Source organism: Toxotes jaculatrix, chromosome 8 (assembly GCF_017976425.1).
Source record: "Toxotes jaculatrix isolate fToxJac2 chromosome 8, fToxJac2.pri, whole genome shotgun sequence".
NCBI classification, from domain to species: Eukaryota; Metazoa; Chordata; class Actinopteri; family Toxotidae; genus Toxotes; species Toxotes jaculatrix.
The window spans coordinates 23,140,546-23,159,991 of record NC_054401.1 but is presented as its reverse complement, the minus strand read 5'-3'; the positions used below and the strand labels follow the sequence as shown (position 1 = coordinate 23,159,991).

At 41.3% G+C, this 19,446-nt stretch overlaps 1 protein-coding gene across 6 annotated transcripts in view; it reads right to left on the bottom strand.

Annotated features, from left to right (window-relative positions):
- The window catches only part of LOC121185668 (vacuolar protein sorting-associated protein 13B-like), a 362,080-nt gene that overhangs the window by 328,160 nt on the left and 14,474 nt on the right, over positions 1–19,446 (bottom strand). For all 6 annotated transcript variants that reach the window (XR_005894381.1, XM_041043972.1, XM_041043973.1 and 3 more), the window contains exons 4-7: positions 13,264–13,381; positions 6,756–6,923; positions 4,176–4,357; positions 2,480–2,654 (exon numbers count right to left, since the gene is read on the bottom strand). Coding sequence is in view for 5 of the 6 variants with exons in the window: in XM_041043972.1 (XP_040899906.1) it covers positions 2,480–2,654; positions 4,176–4,357; positions 6,756–6,923; positions 13,264–13,381 (643 nt within the window). In the remaining variant the exon portion in view is untranslated. The remainder of the gene's footprint in view (positions 1–2,479; positions 2,655–4,175; positions 4,358–6,755; positions 6,924–13,263; positions 13,382–19,446) is intronic.

Below are 19,446 nucleotides of genomic sequence, written 5' to 3'. Positions count from 1 at the left end.
CAGTAGGAAAACCAGCCGTCTATTCCTGACTGAAAGGTTGCTTTGCTTAGTGACACACAAGTATCCCGCACCGTTCACCTATTCGTGCTGTTCATTAATGAGACATTGGCTCTTAAATAAAAAAAGAGAAAGATTCAAACAAGAACATGCAGCCACAGTGAATCATGGGAACATAAACACATTACAAGGCGTTTTCCACTTTGTTAACTGGCAAAAAGAAAAACACCTTCACATGGGGGAAAAATTAATATTCCCTTTGAAATGTTCTAGAAAGAACTGCTTTCAATTGAAAGTCACGGCTTATTAATACGGCACAGAGTGGATCCAGACTGAATCCATTACTCTTGCTTCAATCTTTTGTCCACATATCTACACATTTATTCACATACACTTATTTTGTAGACGCACTCATACAAATGTGAGTATTCACTCTGTCCAACAGCATCAGTTACAAAAGCCAGGTCACAGCAAGAGTAAAAAAAAATAGAAACAAACACACACACACACACACACACACACACACACACACACACACACACACACACACACACACACACACACACACACACACACACACACAGCAGTGCAGCCAGAATATACAACAGAGACTCCCCACTCGAAGCCTATGGGAAATGAATGTGATGAAGTGCTATGTACGATACTGGGATCATGTTCCTGCAATCATGTCACAATGACTGTTTCCTACACACTACAACTGACTAAAAATAAATACGCATGTAAGCCAAGTCAGCCACTATAAGCATCAACATACATGAATGCTGTCGTACTCAAACCCAGTGGTATCAATGGTACTGGTTAAGAAAGATAAATTATATTTTCTTATTATAAATAAATGATTTGAGCTGTAATTCTGCTATTATTATCCAAAGAACTCAGCTTTATTACTTAAATCTGAAATAAATACACTGAAATCCATATATTCGTGAACAAGCCCCCTCCCAACCCCCACCCCAACAAACATACGCACACACACCTACTACAGACACACATAACTGCCCTCTGCCCCCCCCCCCCCACAGCTTCTTCACTCTGTCGATTACTTCCAGCATAGCAAGATCTGGGGGTGCTCAGGTTCCAAGAGCTGGTCCCCTCTTGTATATTTTTGTGATGGGATATTAATTCATTCTCAGAGGCTCCACATAGCAGTAGCATGACACTGACTCTTACATCTGGCATGGGACACCGAACTGGAAGCTGCGCCAGCTTGCAGTAAAAGTCCCAGGCCAACAGACAGGGAGCAAGTTAGAGGGAGTGAGCAAATGGACTGTTTTGTGTTGGGCTGCTTGCTTCCCCTCTGCCCGCCGCCTCCCCTCCACCATAATTTGCTCCTGGAGCTACAGAGGCTGATTTAGCCCTGTGGGACTCGGGACTTGATCCTGCTCTTTTTGGCTGGGATGAGGATGAGAAGTTGGGGAGAGATGAGAAATAATGCGGGATTTTTAAAGAGGGTGTATTTATTGTAAGTATACAGTCAGTGTGTGTGTGTGTGCATTTATGTGCATATCTACCTAACTCCTACTTGGTGTGTACGAATGCTCCTGGTGGCTGTGTACAGTATGCAGTGAGTGTATGTCTGTTTGTGGGACGTCTGTGAGGGAGGCCAGCTGAATGTGTGTGTTTTGCGTAGCTCCTGGACGTGTCGATTGTGATTTTCTATGGTGCTCCAATCAGAAAGACTGAAATGGGCCTGTGTTTGATTCATCCTTATTTCTTCCCTTCATCCTCCTCTCTCCTGCCTCTATCCACATGGAGGGGATCAGGCTTGACGACAACGGTCTGTGTTGAGTTACACGCTCTGGCTTTTGTTTGTGGAAAAGGCAGGGGGAGCGCACACCATGGTCAAAGTCATGTTAAATGTCCCATTTAGGAACAACAGCAGCACATGGGCAGACATAGCCCCTGAACACAGCGAGGCAACATGCAGAGCGTCACGAGCTGTCTCAGGAAAAAGTCAAAGCTTTACGAATGGTCTGATGGCTCATTAACCACTTCAGAGCTTAGTCTGAGAAATATGACTGCTGCAGGAACCACACTGACACAAAAACGCTCCATTCACTCTGAGACCTCAGTATATGTTTTTCTAAATTAATTCTGATAGAACAGAATGATGGCTGCAGAAAAATTAAGTCTATTACAGTGAAAGTTTTATTTATGTTGCTGTCCACGGCCTTACTTGGTACATGGGGAAACATAGTAGTTTCAGCAAAGGAAGATCCTGAGCCATAACAAGAACAGGACTGCCTCATTCACCATTTTGAAGAGCAACATATAAACATATAAATAAAGATATATTAGGCAAACAGCCAGATAGCACCTTTAAAGAAACTCAGCTCAGATCTTTTGAAAACATTCAAAATAAAATAAAGCAGAGTTGCTGTTGTTGTTGGTTTTTTTTTTAGCAATAAATCCAAAACAAAAACAGAGACAAAAGAATCAAAGGGTTAGAGACCTCACTCACCAGGTAAACTTGCTCCAGCCTCCCTGATATGACCACTGCCTTCTTCTCCCTCACCCTCTTTGTGTCCTCCGATCTCCCCGTAGTAGAGGGCAATAATCAGCTGTAAAATGCGGATGAACATCGGCAGCTGCTGATCAGTAATGGACAACTTCAGGCTCTCCACCATGGTCTGGATCTGAGAAAACACAGGACAAAACAGTATAAAGTATGGCTTAAACTTTGAAATCTGATTTGTTAAATTATTTTAGTTTAGACATAAAATGGGCTACAGGCCCAACCACTTCTGGTGGGCTCCCACATAATGTGAATAGGAAGACTTCTAATAGCCCTCTAATAACAGGTATGGATTCCCCTGGATGCTGAGTGTTACATGTGCAAGACATGGATTTGTTTAATTTTGCATTATAAATTTTGTACTAGAAAATGTTAATAAATTATAAATAATAGAAGATTCACAGTCAGAAGCAGACTTACCTATGTTATTGCATAACATGCTGTACCAGATTCAACTATTCTAAATGTGTCAAATCTTTCATGTGTGATTGTGTTGATGGGACATCATGAAAACCCCAAAGCCTGTTACTGACTGTATGGAGGCGGGAGGGAGCCAGTCCTACTTTAATTCAGGCAGTTGAGAAAATTAATTTAACAGATAAATGGGACTGAATTAAATTTACCATGATGTAACGTTATGGTGGACAGATGACAAATGAAATACACCGAAACAGAAACCACAGACAGCCACAGTAAATTTTCTGGCTAGAACCGACAAAAGTTTACAAAAGTCATTATTTTAACCGAAGTTAAAAAATGCACCGGCAAAAGAATTATGTTCCTTTTTCCATCACAAATAGTTTAGATCTGACTACACAAACAAATCTCTACCACATTAAGGAGCAAGACAGCCAAGACTCTAATCTGTGATTTTCAACAAACATCTTCCACTGTTCCACTGACAATGAGTAGAAGAATGACTGTGTCTGCCTGTGATGATTCTCTAGCAAAAGGAGAACTTTTTTGTAAACAAAACTGTTGCTATTATTTTGAAATTGAGCTAATTAGAGATTGATTCTCAACATCAGTGGTGTAGTCCAAAAGTTGTTGTTTCATGACATGAGATGGTTGTCTAATTTGGGTGTTCTACATCAACATGGTTGACTAGGTTTTGAACAAACACTGATAAAATTGCACAAGATTCCTTCCCTAGGGTAGCTTTTTCAAACCTACCACAATTACACAAAGCACCATTTTTTATGTGGGTAGACCAAAATGAACTGACATGCTGATAAAAGTCAATTCTCTTTACAAAACACTTGAGTCTAAACCAAACACTGGTGGTACTATAACAACACATGATATTATTTGTAGAATCATCCTGTAGCTTTGTGAGGGAAGTAAAATCTTGCCAAAACAAACAGCTGTTTTCCATACATTTCCAGAACGTCACTGGATTAGAAAAATGGACTGAAATTATCCTGTTATTGATCTGAGAACAGCTAGCCTAACTAAAGGCAGTCACATGTTCCTCCAATAACTGTAAGCTGCTATGACAAATTTAAACTTTTCAATCACTGGCATGTGTGACATGTTTGGACAATAGCAAAATTACATTATATAAAACACTTTCTCAGTCTATAGCTTTGGGTAGTTAATGGCAAAGCTTATTGAGCTATTTCTAAAATTTGGTGCTGCTCACTTTGATGACAGATGGGATCTTGGAATTTATGTTGTCGTAGGTAAAATGAAGGCGTGTCCTGAAAGAGCATTTGTACAGCAGAGGGTCCTGGTAAAACTCGATCTTGCCACTAGCGTTCCGCTTGTCCAGGCACACAGTACAGTCTGCAAAGTTGATCACTTTCCTCAGGACCAGCTCTGGAGCTGCACAGAGAGAAGAGAAAAGAAAATGAATGTAAATCATTTCACACTGAACGACTAAGAGGTCGACCCACTGTGCTTGACACTAATTGATTGTGTCAACACAGAGGGAGGCATCATTAAACACAAACAAATGCCTACTCATACACGCTAACAGAGAGCAGGCCCTGGTACTTATGGAACTCACGTCTGTTGGCCGCTCCAATACTGTCAGTGTCCGGCTGACAGCGCTGTCAGCAGGCCGGTAGGAGAGAAATGGCTGGGGGGTAGGATTTCATTACTCAGCTATGGCCAAGATGCCAAACTCTACCTTCTCTGACTGTGTGGAAATCTCATGTTTTTGGGTAAAACATCAGAGTCACGTACAAGAGTATGGTGTGGGGCAGCTGAGCTGAACTGACACTGCATGTGCAGGGGAGTGAATGATGTATTTCTCCTATTTGTAGATAAGGTGTGATAAAGAAAAGACATCAGTAATATATTGAGTATGTATAAAATCGGAAAACATCGATAACAAAATGCATGAACCAACAAACCACAAGCACCTGGACAATTCAGCGAAGATGACAAATCACAGTGATCCAGGAAATGGGGAGATGATGCTCAGCAGACAACACAGAGCTCTTGTGTAATGTGACATTTACGAGAGGTAAAATCAAGTGGGGTGTGTGTGTGTGTGTGTGTGTGTGTGTGTGTGTGTGTGTGTGTGTGTGTGTGTGTGTGTGTGTGTGTGTGTGTGTGTTGGCTGATCACACTTCATCAGATTCTTCACTGGCTCTGAGTCACTCACCCCTGACAGACTGATAACAGGGCTCATCATTCCCAGAATCATCTTATTCTCCAAATAGTGCCAGTAACTATTATTGTAGCCGCTACTTGATTCACATATTGGAACAGGGCCGCCTTAACAAGAAATTCCACAGTGATAACAATGACTGAAAATGACCACTTCATGATTCTCTGCTGATACAGGCCTGTGTAAGCCTATAAAGAACCAGTTCTTTCTGTCAAGTTATGACGACAGTTCAAGTTTAAAATAACTGGCAGTAACTTGAGAAACCCAGGAGTTTGTACTGAGTGAAAGTTTTTAGGTGTAATGGACAAAAGTGTAAGTACTGAGGCTGTATTAAAAAAAAAAGATCCAGTACTGATTCATAAACTCCCAAGGTCAATCCTTGCAATTGTACAACTTGTTGAACGTGGTTCATTTATGGCAGTGTGATGTTGAAAATGTCTACTCTGTGGAAATTACAATGTGCACAAAAATGTTATTTTAAATTAAAAAGGAATGTAGATGATAGCTGGACACATGAGCTGCACTGGGTCACTGGATCCATGTAGTCTGTAACTGTTCAAAGTTTACGGGTCTGTCATGACTCAGGATTAGGTTAGCTGACTTTGGCTATCATAGTGAATCTAAAGATGGTACCTACAAGAGCAATACAGAGAAAAAAAGACTGATCTGAACTCTAGGAAGAGATGTTCTCTGCAGCTATGAGATGCGAAGCTGTGGACATGGTGTGAACAACCTGTGGTGTGAACAACTTTATTCAGTCTCTCCCTGTCGGGGAGCTAACACTAGCTAGCCAGCTGTCTGCAGATATCAGGCTCATGTCTTCAATGTCTTGTCAGGCTCATGTCTTCATGTCTTCAACACAACAGTGCAGAGGAATCAGTGAGCAGACTTACAGTTTCTGTCCTGTCTGTGTTCAAACTGATCATTAAAGTGGATGTGCTATACTTAGTAAAGTAGAATCTGCTACTGGCATACTATGAAAAGCTGTATGTGATAACATTTGTCTTTTATTTATTTTTTTAAATATGCATAATGATGATACCTTTGCAAGTAGTGCAGGATTTTTATTATTCTTGCTCAACTGTTGTGCACATGCAGGCCTAAAAATACAGATGTGTAGTGTTTTAGTTGTTTTGCAATTGCTAAGGAAAACAAATGCATGGTCCACAGTTTTATAACAAAGAAATGTGTTTATGATTTAGCTGATATTGTGCACTTAGTGACTAAGTAATTAGTTCTGCTACCTTCAGATTCAGGTTCAGGAACCAGGTAGCGATTTCCTACTGGAAGTGGCATTCTCAGATTTAAATTTCCTGACCTCATCCACTTTTGATTTTGTAAATGTGAACTTTTTTTCTGTCCACATTGGACCTACACATGCTCCAATTACACTGTGGAGTATATCAAGAGTCTGAATATGAGGCGACTCTGGTAGCTAACACTGGGCATATTAAAGAAATAGCCCCATTTGAATGTGTCTGAGATGTATGTTTGACCTTAGTTTGAACTGACAAAATTCAACACTTACTGCAGTATATGGGTTCTTGTCTTAGTGGATTTACTAGTTAATCCCACTACCAAGGAATGTAAGCAGACATTGCTCACCAGTGATGTCCATGAAGGCTCTCTCCCACATATCGTCCACAGTGTAGCACTCTGCTGAGGTGATGTTGACCGACAGCACGATGTCGTCTTCCACATATTTAAGGATCAGGTTGTTCACCACAATATTCACGTTGTTCACCACACGCCTGATCAGACTCTGCACGTAACCTACAAACAAATACACACACACACACACACAAGAAATATGTTAAACTGCACAATAACTCCTCATACAAAGATTTACAAGAGGCACACATGTATACAGGACAGAATAGCAGCGACATTAGCATATATTCATTAGCATATACACTTAGTTGGCAGTCTATTAGGTGCACTCAGGTAACACTAACGCAATCTGATACAGTGATGAAAGTTATAATGTTCAGTTTTTACTGAAATTGTTTTAGTGAGGTGTTGATTTGACTGAGTGTGACAGTACTGGAGGATATAGTTTGTGATGCTGTTGAACTGTATTGCATTGTACAGAGAGGGGTATCTGTTGTTTATGAATTAATAGAAGCACTCATCCATTTAACGCAATACATTTCAACAGTACCACAAACTGCAGCCTCCAAAATGACCATAAAGTTGAATCAACAGCTCTCTAAAACAGTTTCAACACAAACCGAACATTATAACCTTCATGAAGGGAGGATTTATTGTAGGATTGTTGTATTAGACTGCATTAGGTTTAGCTAGGTGTACCGCAAAAACTCCTGACGGAGTGTATCAAGACACATTAGTGTTGAGACACTGTAAAAGAGTACAATCCAGAACTGCGTTCTCTGAAAGTCTAGGCTCAGTACCACTGACCCCTGCCATCCTCATGGGCTCGTAAATAAGAGGAGGTCCTGACATGTTATTTTTCGCTACAGACTAACCCTTGGACATGTACAGTTGAAGGAGCTAAATATCCATAAGAAAACATTTTTACTCCTCGCTCTGCCTGAGCAGCGCTACAAATCCTGGGTGAATTTATGAATCTCTGAAGGGCTATCCTCTCAGACGCAAAGTCCTGTTCAACCCAGAACTATGCACATGCTGATTCAAACATATGTGTGTGCGTGTTCACTCAAACACACGCAAGTGTTGTTGCATGAGCACACACATGCATTCACACATACAAAATACAGGATATACAACAGAGAGATATTAAGGAATGAGTGAAACTCACTGACACATTCTGCCAATGATGAGAAGAAAAAGAAAAACTGGTGTGAAAAACACTCACTGTACATTCATTTTATTGTGTGATGACAGGACACGTTGATTTCATCACTTTCAAAATATGAATGCATTAAGGGCTATGAACAGAATCAGAAAGAAGAATTTCAAAATTTTATGGTGATGAGAGGAAGGTCTAAAAACAAATAGAAAGAGAAACAGAATACAGAATGTAGAAACAGATTTTATGGTGAGGGTGAAAGGTGGGAGGGGGGATGGTGGCTTTTGTGGTGCAGAGGCAGAGGGATGTAGTAACTAAGAGCAAGCAGGAAAGAAAGAGCAGTTGGATAGATTGAGTTTCAGCAGAGCTGGGGGAGCCATCCTGCAGTGTTACCGGTGCCTCCTAATGGCTACAGTGACACCCAGAAACAGAAGCTCCGCAGGAAAAACATACATGGTAAGGTTATTACTCAACAAAGTAAGAAAGAACTTAAAATATTACAGACAGGGGAGTTTCGGCCATAAAATATGAAAATATACAGTAATAAATTCTCCTAACCACAGGACCAATGGCATTATTCATTCCTCCTATGTACTGTTAAACACAGTCTCTACAAGTTAAAACATATAAACCTTTAAAGCTTTTCCCTTATTTTCCAAACCAAATGTTTGTCTTCCTGTATCTACATGCCTGGCCCAGGGCATAACAGAACCGATAATTGGGCTGAACTAAATGGTTCTGTTGATGAAAATATTTATATGAATTGGTTAACTGTTAGGCCTCTTGTACACATGCCCGACTATGCATTAGCATAATCCAATTGACAAAATTCTCATGAATTTAGAGCCTGACCAAACAGAGTGGCAGAAAGAGAGGATGACATAATATAAACTCAACTCATAAACGCTATGTGTGTTCGTGACATTTGTGCCGTGGACTTGCATGCATGCATGTGCTTGTCTGAGTTTGAGTGGGTGCCTGGCTGCTTTCTTGCAGGCATGAATGTGGCTACGTGTGTGTGTGTGTGTGTGTGTGTGTGTGTGTGTGTGTGTGTGTGTGTGTGCGCCTGTAGATCTGGGGTCAGTAAGAAAGCTGCTGTCGCACCTGCAGCCTGGGCAGTAAAACCAGCACTTTACCCCCTGCTATTTTCCTCTGGATCTAATTTGCCCGTGTCAGGGTATCTTTCTTTCTCTCTTGCACTCTCTTACACTTGTTATACCTATTTTTGCCTCGCGCCAAATCCAGGGCCCCAATCCGTCTCTCTGCGAGTCATCGCACTGCTCTGAACTTCTGTAAACAATTGACACAGCCAGCACCTGTGCTGCGGCCCACAGGGAAGGAGCCCATTTAAAACTGCTCAACCATAAAATGACTGGAAAAACCAGCTCCTTTATGTGATCTCAGAACAGGCCAAGTACTCTCTTTTGTGCAATACAGGAAAGAAACACTATAGTGTCCATGCTCACCATTTTTCATGTATATGGAAAGTATTAGCAGCTATGCCTTGCCAGTTATTGCCAGTTATTAGACATGAAGAGAAAGACTGACAAGTCCATCAGACAATAAATATACACTAAGTTGGTCTAGCGGTGCTATTCTGAAGTGTCATTTGTACAGTTAGCAATGTAGCCAAGAGGATACATACAAAAGCTAGCGTGGGACATAGCATCTTCTAAAGGTTGAGTATAGGTCACAAAATTCTATAATTCCCTATTAATTTTTTATCTTTTATCTGTTAAAGATAAAAATCACAAGGTCAATACTTACACTTAATTGTACTAGCCACTCTATTTAGCTCTACGACTTCTTATAATAAAACGGTGGATTCACAGAACCCAGCCATGCATGGTACAGCAGCTCTCCGGAACAGAAGAAAGCTCCAGGTGGAGAAAGCTCCAGCCTTTACGAGTATGGGATATTCTCTATCCATAAGTAGCATTTTCCAGTAATACCAGAACAGCTGCTATACTTAGTTTCTGAGCAAAGGCCCCAGTACCAGGACAGCAGTAGCACTGGACCATAGATCAGGAGTGTGTTTGCATTTCAGTCCATGCAAATCTCAATCTCCTCTGATCACACACATACTTATAGAACCATGCATGCATGCACAATTCATGGACACAATGAGACATAAATTTAGATGTATGCATTTATGCACAGTCTATTAGTTTTATATGGAAAAACAGAAGAAATGGTTTCCAAATGCTAGTACTCCCAGTGGATATATATAAAAACACAGTTAGATAACTGTGCACAAGTAAACTATGTAGGTGGGGAACAACTTATACAAATTAATGAGATGCTTGCAGATGAAAAGTGTCCATTAATGTTTCAATCAAATGTTTTAAAATAACAACTTATCCCATGTGACACAAAAGAATTTGAGAAAGAAATTTACAATGATCCTCTAACAGATGGTGTATGCCTCCATCACAGCTGCATACTAGAGAAACTCTCAAACTGTCTTAAAGTACTTTAATATTTTGTGTGGCTCTTTAGGGAGAGTTCAGCTTTGAAACTGCAAATCTTGAGTATGACTTTGATCCAACTGACTTACAGGTAGCAGGCTAAACTTAGACTCAAAGCGAGACTTGCCACTATTAAATCTCTTTGAACTCCTATAAAACAAAGAATGGTTTCACCAGTGTGAATAGGGCCAAAGCAGGAATCCCCTGAAACACAGAAATGTGGTTCCCACAAACGGTGGCCACTGGACCCCCACAAAGCAGCAGTAAACATAATCACTCACAGAATCGCCCAAGGTGGAAGCACGTGGTTTTTGGTCTCTGTGTGGCTACCAATCCAATGGCATATGAATTAACGTCTCTATTTTCCACCACAGGGAGAACAAGGAGGATAAATTCAGTCAGCATGTGAGGGCTTAGGGCCAAATGACTGGATAATTGCTGGTGGCTTGCTTTTTAGTGTCGGCTGTGTTTTGATTTGGTTGTTTTGAAGGGGAGGGGAGCACATGCAAAACGGTGGTTTGTCGACGTAGATGCAGACGCAGAGGTAAGACGGCCCACTGCCCTGTGATGCTAACACGGGTCTTAACACATACTGTACACATCTACACACACACTGCCACTCTCCCAGCAACCCATCCACATGCATCTGCTTGCGTTGATCACTGCCTTCTGAGAGAGATGCACTGAAGTGCAACTAACTTGAAATTTGTGGATGCATGCTTGTAGCTTAAAAAAATAAGGATGGTGGCCGGAGGAGAAGAAGATTTCCCAGTCACCTGTATTTTTGAGACGACTGGGATTGGAGTTTTCTAATTCTAATTTTTTTTTCAAGTCCAACCCAAACTTTGTATTATTATTTATTTTTCCTACATAATACAGCTGCACAGTGCACACCTAGCCCACAGTACGGCTTCATTAAAATATGAAAATATTCAGCATCACATGAAAATATAGCTGTTTAAAACTGATCAGGTTTTATACAGCTGATCCATTAAAGTCCATATGTATAGAGCAACTCCTCCTTAGTGACTGTATCAGAACAGACACTGTGGCAGACAGTGGCCGTAATGGCATGTATCACAATACATTGGAGAATATACAGCATTACAAGGCCATACAGATAACAGATATTTCTTTAGGCAGAAATTAATGTATTCATTTAATGCTTTTGTCCAAAGCAACTTACCTTATATGCATTCAAACCATGAAAGAGCAAGAGCTAGATATCATTGGGAGTATATTCCTTTAAACCAATAACTAAAAGCATGTTGAGTCCTATACAAGCGCTATAATCACAGCATGACAACATCTTTATCCATACCAGTAGACTAAAATAGTCTAAAATGAGGGACTCATGAGACGAATGAATGTCTGCAAAATTACCTGTGTCTGCTGCCATAAAATGCTGAGCTGTGCCCTCACAAACATCCTTAACTACATTAAATACTCCTGACAGGTTTGTTTTGTATCTTATTCTTAGGAAAATATCCTCTGTCTGAGTCATAGCAGGTTAGTTTTACCTCATCTACCTTTTAACCTCTACCTTTAAATTAGGAAGGCTGGGATTACAGCATTCATCTCCTTCCTCACCGTTATTGAGGGGCGGCAACCTCTGACCCCAGAGTTGTCTTTACAGCCCATAATGGGTTGAAACAAGGTCCACTGCTGGAACAGCGTGAGGTGTGCACACAAATTAGCACAGATACACTAAAAACGCACTCACACAGACACACACACACTCGGACGTCTGTTAGAGGCCGGTCCAAAGGGAGATGCTGGGGTGTGAGGCACCCTGCTTTAACAGCTGGGGAGAGATATTATCTCATGTCAGGCCTGGAAACTGATCCTCCCCAGATACAACCAGACAGGAGGGTAGGTTCGTACATTCATGCATACTAGTACTCTGGGAGTGAGCCTTGTGGTTGGGTGCCTGTGACCTGGATCTTAAAGCTCAAGACCCCCATTATCTACTTTCTATTTTTTTTTCTTTTCTCTTAAAGCCATACCTTTTTAGTCTCCTCTTTCTACCTCCTTTCTCACTTTACTGTTTTCTCTGATTTTTTTTTCCATGCCTCCAGAACTTGTCATTAGTTATGTACATATATATATATAATTTATTTGTTGTCTGAGAAGTTGCTACATGCCTTTTAAGAAGTGTTTGATGAGAATTTCAATAAGATTACTTAAGCTGCACATCCTTTTACACTTCTACATACAATTAAATAAGATTATAACTGCCTACTCCAGCACAAACATAAAGAAACATTCTTACTGGCTCATATGAGGTTAGTGCATGTTCCTTTCTTTCTAAAAGACAGTTATAAATTGATAAAAAAAAACAAGAGGTCATAAATATTTTTAAAAGGTCGTTATCAAGCCCCAATCAAACAAGGTCCTTCTTTGTGAGGTGCTGTAAAGTGCTGGAGTAAGGCAGGCATGGATTCCATGGCCCTGTAGGAGGCATATGGTCAAGTGGCCTTGTTGATAAGAGCCATCGTGTGTGATTTATCAGAGACACATCCCCCATGCACTCTCTCTGGCTAATTTACACTAGTGAAAAATGCAGGCTTTCACAGTCTATCCCAAAAAGAGTATTTCTCACAGTGTAAACAGGTATTACATACATTTGAGTGACAGACACTAACCTGAGCAGGCACTGGGCTACAAACAAGTCCATGGATTTATACCCAAATATTCTGTTCCTTAAGCTTTCTTAGAGGCTAGAAAACAAACCCCAGATTTCTCAGCAGTGTAAATAGGTCCTAATCTTGGGTCTGTCCGTGGCCCTGTCCTCCCCCACAGGGGCAGAGCCTGCCCAGGTGGTCATTCTCTGAGCAAGGGAGGTAGCCTCAGTGGCCCCAGGGCCATCATTTACCTGGGGGCAAGTCCGGGTCGCTGGGGGCAGCCTGCTGGAGGCGGCGGGGCTTCGCTACAGCCTTGGAGCTGTCTGAGACACTGCGACTGGTGGAGCTAGAACCGCTCTCGTGGTCATCCTGAAGAAAAAACAAACAAAGAAAGAACACACGTGATGATAGTTAGTGGAGTTCTAGGCAGAGCTCTACAAAAGTGGTGCACTTCAATTTGTACTAAAAATTATTCAGTTATTACCAGATTAAATTTTGGTGCACAGTAGCTATATGATAGTAAAATTCATGAGCGAAACGGATATCACACAAATCTTGTAAATTCAAGTTATGGGGAACAATGTAACCAGTCTAATCTAACTGCAAACTTTACGTGGTTATTGAGGGCAAAAAAGTTATTGGTGGCCAGCTGCTGACCTGCACTGCTGTATGTGCAACGTGCAGGGGAGTGACTGAGGGAGAACCTACCATATACCACTGTTTTTGAGGCCCCCTTCACACCAAACCTTCCCACTAACCTTGCTCCCATCCCCATTTAACAACCATCTCCACAGGCTCTACAAATAAACTCTGGTCCTTGGATGAGAAGGGTGAAACACTCTCCTCCACAACAGCACATGTCACCTGCACTCAGAGAACAGCAACCCGTTAAGCCCAGGAATGCAAGTACAAGATCTGTGTGTGTGTTTGTGTGTGTGTAGGAATGATGATTAAATGGACTTCCCCTTCAGAGATGAGCCTGAAGATAAACAAAATGAGCCAAGGTTCTGGGTGAGGAGGTTATTTATTGGTTCAGCTTGTAGAGTGCCTCAGCCTAGTGGGTGCTCTGTGACATGAGGTGCAATTAAAACAATGGGGACTTGGGGGGGAAACAGCGGAGGGGCCATGAGTCTGTGGTTAAAGGACTGACTGCCAAGGACTTTTACTAGATGTACTGCTGGGGTAACTACAATTTTAACTTAAGCTTAAGAAATCCACAAATGCAAGAGTTCCCATGTGGTTTGTGTTGAAAATATTTCAATATTTTCAGCAATATGTTAAAACACTTTCCTAAAGCTTAAAGCATAAAAATAAGGCTTTCATATCTGATGTCATCATGTGACAAACACTGGAGAAGCTCCATTTACAACAAAGAGACTGACTTTGTGGACATGTAAAATTTCTACTGGCAGACTGTCATCTTCTCCAAAAGCCTCTTGGTCATTGTGTTTCCAAGTTTTATCAGAGGCTTGTAATCTTGTTTCCAAGGTTTAGGAGGGACTTGCATGTTCCCAACTTTTGATTCAGCAGTTCATGATCAGAAGTTATGGGAGTAATAATTTGTCGAATCTGTTCTTACACACAGAGGACAAATATTTGTCCAATTTGGACAAAAAAAAAGCTCAACTATAAATTATCAGTTCAGAGAAAAGGTAAGAACTGCCTTACACATCAAAACAAAGCACATCAAAATACTATGGCTTCTACAGCTAAAGTTCTGCTCTTCTGCAACTATTATGCGTATTTGAACAAAAACCATATATTCGTATCCACAGTAAATACAGGCCTAAAGCACAGAATTGTAGGTAGAAATGAAAAAAGAAAATGATGCACAGAAAAAGTCTACCATAAAAGGCAAAAACAACTGAAATGCATTAGAAGCACTATAAAAAAAAGAGAAGGTAAAGGTGGAGAGTTGAGCGAGTTAAGCCCCAGTATGGCATTGATTAGGAGTTACTGCCACACTGTAACCTTTTCACAGTCAGCCTGGGCGGTAAGACGATTCGGACAAAGAAACAGGCGATCACATATGTTTAGCATTTAAACGGGGGATCGGCGCGGCAGAGCGTCACAAGAGTCACCCCTTCTGATGACTAATGTAAACACCGAAGGTGTCAAAACCAAATATATTTGGCTACTCTGTGAACACACACACATCATTCACACATACTCCAACGAGCAAATGAAAACCTACAGCCACACCTTTCAGCAAACCACATGCTCTGCATATTGTACACGCACGTACCCCACGTAATTAACACACATTCCCAGGTTCTGACACTATTTAATTACAACGAACCCCTTTCTCTCTGTGTGGTTGAGTAATGAAGATTAGGTTTTAAACATACTTTGCATAATTTGAGTTGTGGACACGCTGACAGAGAAGCGAGTATCTTCCAGTGCGGTAAAGTAAACACGCAATTGCCAAAAGAGACGAGAGAGGCTCTGGCAGAAATATTTACACTTTACTTCAGTAAGGGCCTTTGCGGTGGAGCTGCACTATGCAAGCAGTTTTTCCCCATCAGTGAGTGGTGGGAATTGGTAAACAGAAGAGGAGGAATAATAAATACTTCATCAAGGTTCCAAAGAATAGAGACTGGCAAATAATAAGATGTAAATTTGTCATTTGTTAACTTATCGTCGCTCCAAAAGTTGCATCCGCAATATTTAGAGGTATCACATTAAAATGGAAAAAAAACACAGTTTTTTAAATGAGGTAAGTTTATAATGAGGCATGCTCTCATGTTAAGGTGTCACTATATCACCCTATGCTACTTGAGCACATTAGAAACAGTCTCTCTCTCCCCTGTAAACTCTCATATCTGTACCTAAAGGAATGCCTAGCCCTGCAGGCCAAGACTACATTTCAACAGTTCAACAACTCAAACTGCCACTAAAGGACAAGACTGCCAAATTTGGAAGTAGCGCAATTAAGCGTTCAATGTCAGTGTGGGCAATGAGCAACTCTCCAGAGGCGAAAAATGCCTTTTCAGAAGGAAGCCCTGGGACAAATGAAGCCAGCCTCAGCTGCTGCCGGGTAAACTGATCCCTTCAATGCCACACCAGGGCACAGGACAGGGAGGGAGGGATGGAGGGATAGAGAAAGAGGGAAAGACAGAGGGACCAGGAAAAAGGGGGGGGGGGTTCTTCCCCTTCAGGCATGTCAACTCAGCTGTTGACCAAAGGTGACGGTAGCAAAAAAGGAAAAGAGAGCCAAGAAACAAAGAGATAAGTGGAAAAAATAACAGCGTGAGAGTGAGACTGTCAGACAAAGAGTGGTTGTGAAACAGTAAGAGTGAGAGTGACTTGGAGATAATGAGACCAGAACAGAGGCTCAGAAAAAAGGAGCAGGTTCTGGCAGTGTGAGTGACAGGTGAGGGGGACCCCCTACTCAGAGGGTAAGTGGGCACCCATGGAGGGTTAGGGCACAGGAAAGCCAGACCTGACCTCTGTTCCCCTACAGACGTCTGGCTCAGTCGGGGACCAGGAGGCAGTGTGTTGAGCCTGTCTGGAAGGCCGACCCACATCTGAGCTGCTCAACACATTAGCTGAACCCCAACACCACCTCCAGCTATTAGAAACTGCACCCCTGCAAATACAGCCACAGTTTTCCCAAGTATAAACAAACTAGCTGTAACTCACAGATACCAGAAACCAGTAAAATCGGAACTGCCATTGGCAATGCAATTTATAGGTGAACTGTGATGTGAATAAGTACAATTTATGGGCAAAAAAAACATTTTTTTTTTGGTAAGCGCATCATTTAAGGTGACAGCAAGCAGAAATTTTAATATGTCCATGTGAGGACACCTAATAGGACACAACTAAAGTTGCCAAATTCCATTCCATTATTCTGTTTATCTGTTAAATGTAAGTTTAGCACTCCCTAATAATAAATGCATTATATATGCATAAAAAAGTGTAAGTGTAGGAGAAAAACAGAATAATGCCCCTACTCCAGTTTTTTGTCATTTAGGTTTTCTCTTTGGCATATGTTGGCCAAAAACAGAACAAAACTGGTAGTATGTTTTTATTGCCCAATGCACATTTCTGAAAAATAAACTATGATACTTTCTTTTTTTTTCCCCTCCACAAATTACTAAGCAGTTTCTCAATTTCAGCTGACGACCCTAAATGCAACTGCCTGATCTCTGAAACCAAAACATTTTTGAAACCGGTCAATTTCACACAGTTTCAGCAGATTAATGGGAGCATGCAGAAGACCATTGCTGCATAAACACAGGCTTTGTTATTGTTGTTTTTCCTCTGCAGGTTGCTGGCGAACTCATGCTGACATCAAAGCAGCAGGCCTGGAGATTGGAGGCCAGGCAGTGGAGGGCGAACGCCTATGGAGTGAGAAAATACATGAAGGTAACCCAATAGCTCCTTATCTCAGACACCCGCCCCCCCCCCCCCCCCCCCCACCCCCCCGCCCCCCTCCCCCCAAATCATTCAAATACACATACAAACACAGGCGCACACACACACACACACACACACACACTCTGACAAGTAGAGACCCTGTCCCCCATGTCAGGGTCTGCAGAGTACCATCCCTGGGGAGGATCTAGCAATCAGACCTCCTCCCTCCCTCCCTCCCTCTCACAAGGCAACACATTTTGCCATTTATAACTTTCTTCTATTAGAGTTTTTCTTTGAGAGGAAAACTCTCACATACTGGCTGCCAGGGAATGGTGGGAGGAATGGTGGATATGATGGGTTTCAGATTGTTTTTCCAGAACAATACTGAAGACACTCACTGCTAACATGGTACACACACTCCACATTCAGCAGAGCGAACGCTGCTTTGCTCTTGAAGAAACCTCTGCTGTCAGTGCTACCAGTTGTCCTCTATCTAATTCCTTCCTCCTCATCACCCTACTTATTTTAACTTCTTTTCACCCTCTTTAACTAAAATCTATTCCCCTTTTCATACAGTTGATTCTAGTTTGTCGTTATCATCATCATCTTCGTCCCTCTCTGCTTACTGTCGACCCACTCAACCCATCCATAACCAGCTAGTCTGAGGTTTGTTTTAACAGCGATGACCCTGGTTCTTATTAGAATGGTTTCCAGCTGGTACCAAGAGGAATGACACAAGAGAAGTGGCTCACTGTTTCAAACATACAGTCACAGTTTGGGATGGTTCCAGTAATGTCAAATGGTATGCAGCCACCTCTTTTACACTTAAGCTGCTCGGCCCATTGATGACGACCCCGCTGGAATGTAAACTAAGAGAACAGAGCTCATCGCATTTGACTCAAATGACCTTTTCTCTAACGTTGCTTGGCTTCGAACACATCCATCAGCTCAACTAAAAATTAGCTGCTAATAGCTTTTTAATGAAACTGAAACAAATGTAGAAAGCCATTACACCATGATTAAAGACAGGGGTTTTATTTTCTCCTCAAAAGGAGGTAGACTAGAGAAAGCTGCTGCCAGGCAGAGCTGTGAGGACAGAATTTCACACACTCTTCCTCACATTCAAAACATTCAGAAACATGCACAAGTTCTTAATATTACTATCGTCCTCTGCCTTTTGTATAAGGATACAACCAGACTGTACCCCAGACGTATACTAAAGGCAAATGCACCACGCATAAATAGATATACAGTCTCACACACAGCCTAAATATAATGATCCATACCAAAAGACCAAAAGCACAGGCAGGCAGCTGGAATCCATGGCAGACTGGAGGGATTAGAGGCCGAAATGAACCCAGATGAATATCACATCATGTGACATTCTGAATAATTATCTCAATGAAAACTGCTTATTACAAAAATGTGGTCTCTCCCGCTCTCTCCTTCCTTCTCTCTTCAAGTAATTAAATCCACTACTGAGAAAGAAAAATCCCATTAACAATGGATGTACTGCACTAATGAAATATTACAGTCCTGAAATGTACACAGTGCGCTGCACGATTTAAACTGAACTGATGAATGCCTTATCCACGGTTTTCTGTCTTTATCAAGAGGAAGGAAGTGCAACTTAAATAGTCTGTGAAATAGCTCAGCTGTTAACCAAGTTGTTAACCAAGAGAAATGGCAACTTTCATAATCCTGGATCATGAACATTTTTCTATGAATAATCAAAACGTACAAAATAATGCAGCTGAAATGTCCTGTCACAAATAACTTCTGCATTTAAAAATATCTAATCATTCAACAGTGCACAGCTTTAAAAAAAAAATAAAAAAAGAGAGAAAGAAAGAAAGTAAAGATGGCCAATTTTAAGCACAGATATGAAATGTACAACCAAAATGAATGTGCTGCTTCCTAATGTTAAAAGTAAAGCTATCATGATTCTCATTTAAGACTTTTTCAGTCAATTTTCTCTTGTGGAGCCACACACCGCAACTCTGGCAACTATTTTAACCATCAGATAAACGAAAGGAAAGACAGTTCATAAAAATATGTATCCATCACGGGTT